At 40.0% G+C, this 10851-nt stretch overlaps 1 protein-coding gene across 1 annotated transcript in view; it reads left to right on the top strand.

Moving 5' to 3' along the window:
- Positions 1–463: 463 nt before the first annotated feature.
- LOC306852934 (solute carrier family 4 member 11-like) overlaps positions 464–10851 on the top strand; it is a 32814-nt gene continuing 22426 nt past the window's right edge. The window contains exons 1-6 of the mRNA XM_079390047.1: positions 464–600; positions 5224–5274; positions 5979–6089; positions 6667–6710; positions 7536–7755; positions 7914–7995. Of these exons, the coding sequence (XP_079246173.1) occupies positions 561–600; positions 5224–5274; positions 5979–6089; positions 6667–6710; positions 7536–7755; positions 7914–7995 (548 nt within the window). The 5' untranslated portion in view covers positions 464–560. The remainder of the gene's footprint in view (positions 601–5223; positions 5275–5978; positions 6090–6666; positions 6711–7535; positions 7756–7913; positions 7996–10851) is intronic.

The raw sequence follows: 10851 nt of genomic DNA, 5'->3' as shown, positions 1-10851 counted from the left end.
GGATAACTGCGTTGACAAACAATGTAATACAATCTATAGATCATCTTCAGAAAGCATTCTAATATGTTGATTTATTATCAATTTTATAAACAGTTTTTGCTACTTAATATTTTTTTTGGAACCTTTTTCAGGATTCTTTGATGAATAAAAAGTTCAAAAGAACAGCATTTATTTAAAATAGAAATCTCAGCATTTCTATTTTTCTTTTCTTTTTTTTTTTTGAAAAAAACATGAGTTTTTGTTTTATACAGTATATATATTTTTAACATTTGTGTTAACATTTAATAATAAACCTAACCTTTTACCATTCCAGTAAAGTTCTTCATTGTTGTTAGAAATGGCATTAATAAGAGCTAATATCTTACTGTGTGAGTTGTGTTGGGTTTCAGTTTTGTCTGATCACTGTTAGGCACTGAGACCCAGAGGCAAAGCAAACCCGCCCTGTTTCACGTGCACTGAGCTCACTGTAGACTCAAGTGCTGGCTGAGGTTAAAGGTAGAGCTGTGAGCAGACACACAGTAAACTTTGTGATGGGTTGATTGGATACACTTCTGAGGAAAATGATGGAAAGCAAAGAAGTGCTTCATTTTGTGCCGACCGGTAAGTTGAGCAGTGTTTTGTCAACTCTGGAAACTTACAGACTCGACTGGATGCTGGGAGAGTCATGCTCAGCGGGGATGGAGACCTGTAAGTGGACAGAGTTGAGCTCATTTATGAATGAGTTTGTCTCCTCATGGGCAATTTGTAAAATTATTTGATCTGTCTGAATTTGCTTAGGCTGGAAAATAACCAGGCAAGAGAAATGCTTCTCTTTTTAATCTGTGTTTTGAAGGATTGTGCATTATCATTGATTCTTATTATGTGATAATCAACACTGCATATGGCATAATAATAAGCATTTAGAAAAATAAATAAGAAAATAAGAAAAGTCAGCAGTTGCAGACAGTAACGTAACACTTTGAAATTTTGAGTCATACTGAGATGGGATTTGTTTTTTCTCTAAGAGGATTATTTTCTAAGAACTTTAAGAATTCTAAGAAGTTTTTAGCCAATACTCATGTTACTCATAATATTAAGTTCATTGCAGTGCAAAATTAGATTTAAACAGGTGTAAGAATGAGTTAGGTACATGATTCAGCTGGTAATAAAATCAAATTGCACTTTTTTTTCAGCTGCAAAGCAGATCTCATGATCTGTATATGCTGGATAAACATGACTGCATTAAAAGCACAAGAACAAATCCTGAATTAATAAAAAAAAAAAAAAAAAAAAGGAGTGAGATTGCCAGAATAAATCTCTTACAGCAATCTTGATTGTCTCCTGCTGATTGAATTGATTGGGGCGGGGGGGGGGGGGGGGGGGGGGGCTTTTTGACAATTATTTATTATACATAATTATTATTATAAAAAGAAAAGCTCTCTTCACTGAGGAATCATGCATGCTTAATTTAGTATATTCAGTCTGTCCGTCCTTAAGGAACAGACCAACTATTTTAGGGTCAGTTCCAATTTACTGTAGTTCCTGCGAAAGGTACAGACCTTTTCATGGAACTATTATTTCTGTCAACAGCGCAGGACAGCACAGTCAGCAACAGGAAATCAGTGAGCCTGCGAACAGGAAGTCTAGTGAGGCAAGCGGCAGAGAAAGGTCACAACAAGCGAGAGGGGATGTGTTTGGGATAGTCAGCAAAATATGTTTACATGTTTTACATGATGGCAATGAGAACATGTTATCAGATTTAAAGATATTAGCTGAGTGGCGTTACAAGTGTGCTGATATCAACAACACTGGGACTTTTCACTGTTTTATCATCTCACTTGTCTTGACAGACTGACACATCTGCGCATTATTATTATTGTCAATTTCTAAGTAACTCGCTCCACAAGTTAACAACTGATACACCTCCACTTAGCAACCAGCGACTGTCCTTGTGAGCGAGTCATCATTTTAATTATTCATTCAACTGATTCATTAAAAAACACTGATTTATTCAGAAATGAAACTTGAAAAGTACTTGAAATTAGATTATATTATTCTACAATGCTTATAATTAGATTAGTTACTTTTTGATTATGCTTTATTACATATTACTCATACAATGGCAATAAAGTATTCATAATTTATTGTTATACTCCCATTCTTATCTTGTTTTCTTTTAAATTATGTTTTCGAAATGATCCTACCACTTATATGCAGTTTGGGAAACCCTGCTGTAATGTAATGTTGCATGCATTCCATGATGTCAATAACAAAGAATGTGATATATTTTCAATCTCTTTGTGCTATATGTTGTTTTTCGTCAATATGGTACATGATAATCCCTTTCAAGTCTATGTGCTGAACGAGTTAAGTTCATCACATTCACAACCAGAAACAGCTAGAAGTGCATAAGAAACAAAAGTACAAATACTTTTACAAATACAGTTTATATTTCTACTTTACTCGAGTATGTTTTGTTGACTTTTAAAGAGAAAATTGTTACTTGTATTCTGATACATTTCTCTGGACACTTTTGTTACTTTTATGATTACAAAGCACAAAAATCAATCATAAATCAAAAAAATATATATATATTGTCAATTATGCAGCAAAGCCAAATATCTATAGTTATACACTACCAGTCAAAAGTTTATGATCAGTGAGATTTTTAATGTTTTTTTAAAGAAGTTTCTTCTGCTCACCAAGCCTGAATTTATTTGATCCAAAATACAGCAAAAGCAGAAATGTTGTTAAATATTTGTACTATTTAAAACAACTAGGGGGGTTAATACTACTGTATTATAGAATAATTATAATTTTAGAAATTAATACTTTTATTTAGCAAGGATGCTTTAAATTGATCAAAAGTGATGATAAAGACATTTATAATGTTACAAAATATTTCTCTTTCAGATAGATGCTGTTCTTCCAAACTTTCTATTCATCAAAGAAACCTGAAAAAATGTACTCAGCTGTTTTCAACATAATAATAATAATGCGTTTGTTTGAGCAGCAAATCAGAATATTAGAATGATTTCTGAAGGATCGTGTGGGAGTAATGATGCTAAAAATTCAGCTTTGAAATCACAGGAATTATTGACATTCTAAAATATATTCTAATAGACAGTTACTTTACTGTTTTTACTGTACTTAAGATCAAATAAGTGCACACCTGGTGAGCAGTAGAGACGTCTTTAAAAAGAACAGAGCGTGTCTAGTTACAAAGTGGATGAATAACGTGATATAGAGGTACAGGTCAAGCTACAGCAGCTAGCAGTGCTAGATCCACTCACAAACAGTCTTTGAGACGCTCCTCTGCTTTTCCTTACTTATTTACATATTTGCTTGTTCAATCTTTGCATATCAAATTCAATTTCACACTTGCGAGAGTGATTAGCTGTGATTAGCCTCGTGCCTACGGCCTAATACGGTCATAACAGACTCTTTCTCTTGCGATATTGCGTTATTATTTTCTTTGGCTGCTTGCTGCAGATGCTGTCTCTAGAGCTTGAGCTGTGTTGAACACAGAACATCGCTTTAAGGCATCTATTAAGGACTCTCAGAGACCGTTTTGTCACACACAGCGTGGATGTCCAGCCATTACAGCACTCGTGTGGCCCGAGGGCTGATGGGGTCCTGAAGTGAGACCAGAAATGACAATCTTTCCTCTAATCCCAGGTGTCACATGACCAGATTGTGGGGCGAACAAGTCCAGTAGGTTAGCGATTTCCTCGAAGCGTTCACAGTCACACATCTCAAAAGAAAATTCCCGGTTTTTATTTAGCAAGTTCCTGTACAATAAATGATAATTTGTCACGAAGATGTAACCGAATCAATTTGTCCAAGCCTGCGGGGTTGCGAGGCCAGCGATCTGCCCTGAGGCTCAAAGCGTCTAATGTGAGGACTGTTATAACAAAGCAAGTTATCTGCTAAATTAAAGATGGCAGGATGACGGTGAAGCCGCGGTCATTGGAGATAGAAACACCATGTGCTAAGAATATCCTCCAGCCCGCGATACCATTTTGTGCAGAGAATGACCTCTTTATCCCATCCACCCTGAAGAAAATATGTGGCCGTAAGCCTTCCATGCATGACGCTATGAGGGCTGGGGTAAATTGGATGAATTTCAATGATGGGAAATTTTCATGAAATCCCAGTCTCTTTGAGGGCCTAGAATAAGTGTTAGGGTAAAAGTCAGGATCTCAGTGACTCATGGCTGCTCTACACTCTATTCTCTCTTCAGTGCCATAATAAGGCTCGTTGCAACTGTTCATTTATTATTCATCTACTTACAGTAGACAGAGTTGCATGGAATTTCCTCCTCACATTTTCACTACTGTAAAGTGTAGTGAAAGTTTTTTATTTGTTTGTTTTTTTGGTAACACTAGAATAGAATATTTGTCAAGTTTAGGTATGAGGTGGATTAAGGGATCTAAAATATGGTCATGCAGAATAAGGCATTAATATGTGCTTTATAAAGACTAATAAAGAGCAAGTATGCTAGTAATATGCATGCTAATAAGCAGCTAGTTATTAGTGAACGTAATTGGTCCTTAAAATAAAGTGTTAAGTTTTTAAATTCCTTCACAGTTGATTTAGATTATCATTACCGTAATACAATATAAATGACTGTGATACAATGCATGGTCATTTAAATCAGCATAAATTAAAAGCAGTGCTAGAAATACTACAATAATAAAACTAATAAATAATATGGAGTAATTGCATTATCATAATGATTTTAAAAATGAAATCAAAATGGACAATTCTCTCTATTTTTTAAATATTCCAGTGTTTATTATAAATGATTCATAAATGTACATCATTACTATACTTTTTTTTATTATTCATTAGCAACATCCTGTAACTCATGAGATCCAATTAACTCTGATGGATGAATTAGGCAAGACAGGACCATCATATTTCCATTCCATGCAGACTTAAAAATTATTTTTCCTTTGATTTTAGAATTTAAATATAGCCTGGAATGTTCTTGACAGCTTTTGTGAAATTCTCCCCTTGATGCATTTTAATACAGGTCCCAAAAAAATTGTAGTACTATAGTACCACATTCAAACCAGCCCAGTACTTTTTACTCCTTTATTTGAAATGTGGTGATGTTGTAAGATAATTCTTCTTCTGACCACTGAAATTAACGTCACACTAGCACACCTTGAAGTATATGTAGAAATTCATTTGCATGACAATGTTTAGTTGATCAACTGAGACCTGTTTCTTCCACAGATGCTTCATCACCTGGGCAGACAAGAAATGGCCACCTGTTCCAAAGGATGGGTGAGAACCAAACATTATGTAAATAAGATTTACCATGCCAAGTTCAGTTAGCGAGTTCTCATGTCAACTGGTAGACAAACAAATCTGGTTTACGAAGGCTGAGGGTGAGATCCGACGTGTGAAATACTGTAAGAGGAAATGTCTTGATCGAGTGTGAATTTATTAAATATAACTGGCTCAAATTCACCGTAACGCACAGTAAATAGCATCAAAACCGCAGACGGCAAGTAAACAGACTTCACAGAGCATCACCCCAACAGCTGCAACCTCGGTTTATTCCTCATGTAGTTTAGCTCATGTCATGATTATACTCTTCCATGCAAAGAAAGAATTTATTGGGACGGCTATGGTTATATTGCTCCATGTGCCTGGTTTTGAGTAGGTTTTTTTATGAGGCTATGGGTGCATTGTGTAGCTTTAACAGATGGTGCATATATTTTTTTGAGGGGGATGCATCTGCAGTCACACCATAAATAGCGTTAAATAAATATTTCTACGCTCGAGATGAAAACGAGCATGATTCATTGAACAGGAAGTGAACACCTCTCAGCCTCCATATACTAATGCACAGTGCTATATTTCATCTACCAGCTGCAAAAGGTCACGTCAGACCCAGTTAGGCAGGGAAATGAGATTATAATAATCATCTTAAAGCTAAGAAAGGCCTACTTAAGGAGCTCTATTGTGACATGTTGATGTCTCAGAGCTGCGAGAAACAGAGGACAGCGGAGAAGAGAGCCGGAGGAAACGAGACACGCTCGGCATCCCGATGGACAGAAGTCACTACGAGACGAACATTCAGCCGAGCATCTCAGGTCAGAGCGTGTGATGCATCTGAGCGCTGCTTTGGATCTGTGTGTGATGTATGTGTGTGTGTGTGTGTGTGTGTGTGGGTGGGTGGCTCAGATGAGATTCTCTTTGAGAGTACTTCAAAAATCTCAAAAAAATCATTGTGATTGTTGCCCGAGGTGTAGACGGATCCCGGCAGTCTCATCCGTCTGCAGCAGCTCTGCCTCCTCCACGCCGATCAGAAATTCTCTGTGTTCGCTTCGGGCCTTAAAAACAATCAGTATTGTTTTCATATTTGGGCTGATGTGTTTACGGCATTGGGGAAGCAGGCTGTGCCAGGTCTTATTCCTAAGTGACTGTGGTGTCAGGGTTCAGGGACCACAATGCACTTCTGACGTGTCTGCGCTGCAGACTTGGAGACTCTTTGACTATTTATAACCAGCGAGACATAATACAGAGTTCAGGGCTCTGAGATAATGAAGGAAAACACTTCTTCTGGGAGGCCTGGCTCAGTGGTCTGTCCTTCAAACTCATGCATCCATGTAACAGCACAAGGGTTTTAACAATTTATCATTTTTTCCCCTCTTTTCCTCCTATGAATAGACGCTGATGCTTCAGGATTTGGCCTTCTACATACATCAAGAAGAGTAAGCCTTTCTTACTAAGGCTCGTTCATCATTTACAGCCATTGTTTAATTGATGTATTTATGGTCGTGCATTTCTCTCATTTTTATGGTCTAAAGTTATGAGATGTAATTCATAAATACAAGTACACTTCTAATTCAGATTTTTATTTTTTTATGTTTATGAAAGAAGTCTAATATGCTTATCAAGGATGCCTGCAGTAATACAATAAAAACTGTAATAATGTAGAATAATATTACAATTTAAAATAACTTTTTATTTTTATATATTTTTAAATTTCAGCTATTTATGATAGTAAAGCAGAATTTTCAGCATCATTACTCCAGTCTTCAGTGTCACATGGTCCTTCAGAAAATCATATATATATAATATTATTTTAATAAAAATAAAATTATCATGAATAATTCCAGTTATTTAAAATTATCTTAGTTTATCTTTAAACAATCAAAGTGTACATGCACATATTTATAGCTTTGCATATTCAATATGCAAGCTACAAACAATACCATTAATAATGGGTAATTTATTTCAGTGAATTGGTTTGTTTGGACAAGTTTTGTTTAAAAAAAATGATTCACTGATTCAGAATCACTCAGTGGTCCAGTAAAATAAATATCTATTAATCTTACAAACATTCAAATACAGTACTGCAATGCTTCTGTCAGCAATGCCAATGGGTTCACTTCAAATAAAAGTATGTGTAAAAGTAATGCAGATGCTTTGTGAATTGGTTTATGTTTGATTAAAAAGAACCAGATTCAAAGGATCATTGTTAAACAGGCTTCGTTGCCAAGTGACCCATTTAGAGCTCTTCTTTCTTGCTGCAGTATGTAAAGCTGGTGAATTTCCAGGAGGAGGTGAGAGCTCACCGGGATCTGGATGGGTTCCTGGCCCAGGCCAGCATCCTGCTGGACGAGAGGGCGGCCTCCCTGGATGAAGTGCTGCGCAGAATGCTGGAGCATGTGGCCACGGACGGCCAGGGCAGCTGCAATGCGGAGGAGGTCATGAGCGCTCTGTTCACAGACGCCGGAGGACAGGAGGCCAACGGTGAGCAGTGGGCCATCTGCCCCAGAGGCCACAGGTCATCTAGTCTAGCAGTCCAGAAATCCAGGGCAAACCCTCAGAGGATGAGCTTAATGGAAGACCCACTGTCTTTAAAAAAACAGGGAATGTGTTTTACTGTATTCTCTCTCTCTCTATTGAAGTTCATCTGCTGACCGAGACCATTCAGGGAGTGACAGCGACAGCCACTGGAGTTCGCTACCAGCAGTCCTGGCTCTGTGTGCTGTATGTAGACCTGAAACATCAATAAATAAGCACTTAAATTATAAATGTTATTTTATTTTTTTAATGTCTTAGTCTATTTTTGAACCATAGCCATATGTAGTCCACTTGTATGTTTTTTTTCTCTCCAGTAGAGCATGCATATCTAATATCTCTTTCTGACCAGGGACCCTGTTACATTTTAAGCCTATAATATACATGCATATAGTGCAATGTTAAAGCATTTACAGACTTGTATGTATCTTTATGGTGCTACCATTCAAATAATAATTGCACTTTGCGCATCTACAGTACATTTACATAAAGCAATTTATGGTGGCCAAAAGTTTGCAATAACTGTTTTTTTATGGTTTTTAAAAAGCATTCTCTTCTGCTCACCAAGGCTGCATTTATTAGATAAAAATACAGCAAAAATTTTAATATTTTTGAAATATTGATAACATTTCAAATAACTGATTCTGTTTGAATATATTTTAAAATGTAATTTATTCCCATAATGGCAAATGTGAATTTCTAGCATCATTATTCCAGTCAAGAAACATTATTTTTATCAGTTGAAAACTGTTTTTTCTACTTAATATATGGAAGACATGATGCGTTACCATTCACAAGTTTATGGTAAGTGCAAAACAAGATATTAATATTTTTATTCAGCCAGGATGACTTTAAATCAATCAAAAGTGACAGAAACGTACTCGGTTACTATCGTAACCTCGGTTCCCTGAGATACGGAACGAGTACTGCGTCTTGCTAAAGACGCTATGGGAAAAAGCCTTTTTTCTCCTTTACTGAAGCCTTATTCAATCACGCAGTGAAACTGCACGATCATTGGTTCGTGCAGTGTGTTAAAAACGAACCAATGTGTCGGCAGCGGAGCTGCATGAGCCTATGGCGACGGAGCCCGCCAGATCCCGCCAGAATGGGCGGGGTTATCTGGCTATATAATCGGCCGTCTGGCCATAGGATCCTCAGGTTTACTTCGACTGAAGCGACGACTGAGTCGTGCAGCTACCTGGCACGGCAAAGTACGCAGTACTCGTTCCGTATCTCAGGGAACCGAGGTTACGATAGTAACCGAGTACGTTCCCTATCGATACTCCACTCGTACTGCGTCTTGCTAAAGACGCTATGGGAACACAATTCAATCACGCCGTGCTATGGTAGAGGAACGACTGTGTAAAATACCTCCATAAGCATTCCATGCTCAGAGGGAAGTATAATAGTATACTCGGGCTAAAGCGAGCTGAGCTCGTAGGGGTCACGCTCGGCCCGGGTCATTCCATGTATTCCTCGCATACTCAGCACTTTCAGGGCTGAGATATGTAAGGAACCCATCAGAGAGCTTGAGTGCCCGTGCAGTCAAGAGTTCTCCGTTAGGGTTGTTCCCACAACGTAAGTCATAATCATCTAAGCAGATAGGACCCTGGCCTGCAAGGCCGGTACATCCAGCTTATAAAACCTTGCAAATGTGGACGGCGAGGCCCAGCCGGCCGCCGCACAAATTTCTGTAATAGACACACCGCTAGACCAGGCCCGTGACGAGGCAATGCCTCTAGTCGAATGGGCTCGTACTCCAATGGGGCATTGAAGGGCCAAGGAAGAGTAAGCCAGCGTAACGGCATCCACTATCCACTTAGAGAGTCTCTGCTTCGTGACCGGAAGCCCTTTGGCGCGGTTACCGAAGCTAACAAAGAGCTGTTCCGTGCGCCTGAAGGAGGCGGAACGCTCAAAGTAGATCCGTAGGGCTCTAACATGGCATCACAAAATTAACTCCCGGTCCTCCTCGGAGGGAGGAAGCGCGGAGAGTTTGATGACCTGAGCTCTGAACGGAGTGGAAAGTACCTTAGGTACGTATCCATGCCTTGGTTTTAGGACGACCTTGGAGTCGTTTGGCCCAAATTCCAGGCAGGCGGGGCTCACAGAGAGCGCCGGCAGGTCTCCTACTCGCTTGACTGACGCTAGTGCTAGTAGCAGAGCAGTCTTCAGCGACAGTGACCAAAGGTTCGTGGACTGGAGCGGCTCAAAAGGAGGGCACCTCAGGGCCCTCAGCACAGTGGGTAGGTCCCATGTAGGGACAGTAAGGGGCCGAGGCGGATTCAGCCTCTTGGCACCCCTTAGAAAGCGGACGATAGCATTGTCCCTACCCACTGATTGGCCCGCAATAGGGGCGTGGAAGGCCGCTATAGCCGATACGAACACCCTGAGTGTGGAGGGAGAGCGTCCTTTATCCGGCAGTTCCTGCAGGAAGGACAGAATCACCGCCAACTCAGATGTAGGGGGGTCCTCACCGCGGTTTAGACCCCATTCAGAGAAAACCGCCCATTTAAGGGCATAGAGGCGTCTCGTAGACGGGGCTCTAGCCTCAGAAATGGTTTTTAGCACTCGCTCTGGGAGGCTGGTAGGCTCCCGTTGAGCGGCCAGAGGTGAAGCGCCCACAGTTTGGGACGAGGGTGCCACAAACCGTTCGCCTGAGAGAGGAGATCTCGTCTCAGGGGCACGGGCCAGGGGGCTGCGGTTAGCAGCTGGGTCAGCTCTGACATCCAAGGCTGGTTCTCCCACAGGGGGGCCACCAACAAGACCTTGTGTCGTTGTTCCCTGATTCGCCTGATGACCTGAGGAATCAGAGCGATCAGAGGGAATGCATAGAGGAGGTTGGGCCAGTCGTGGGCCAACGCGTCCTTGACCTTCGAATAATAGGCTGGGCAGTGAGAGTTGTCTTTGGAGGCGAAAAGGTCTACTTCGGCCTTGCCAAAGATTCTCCAGATCATTTGAACCGTCTGCGGATGGAGCATCCACTCTTCTGAGGGGATGTTGCTCCGTGATAGCATATCCGCTCCTCGGTTCAATCTGCCCGGCCAA

Source organism: Barbus barbus, assembly GCF_936440315.1.
Source record: "Barbus barbus genome assembly, chromosome: 33".
Classification (NCBI taxonomy): domain Eukaryota; kingdom Metazoa; phylum Chordata; class Actinopteri; order Cypriniformes; family Cyprinidae; genus Barbus; species Barbus barbus.
The sequence above is the reverse complement of the archived record's forward strand: the minus strand, read 5'-3'. Positions and strand labels throughout refer to the sequence as shown.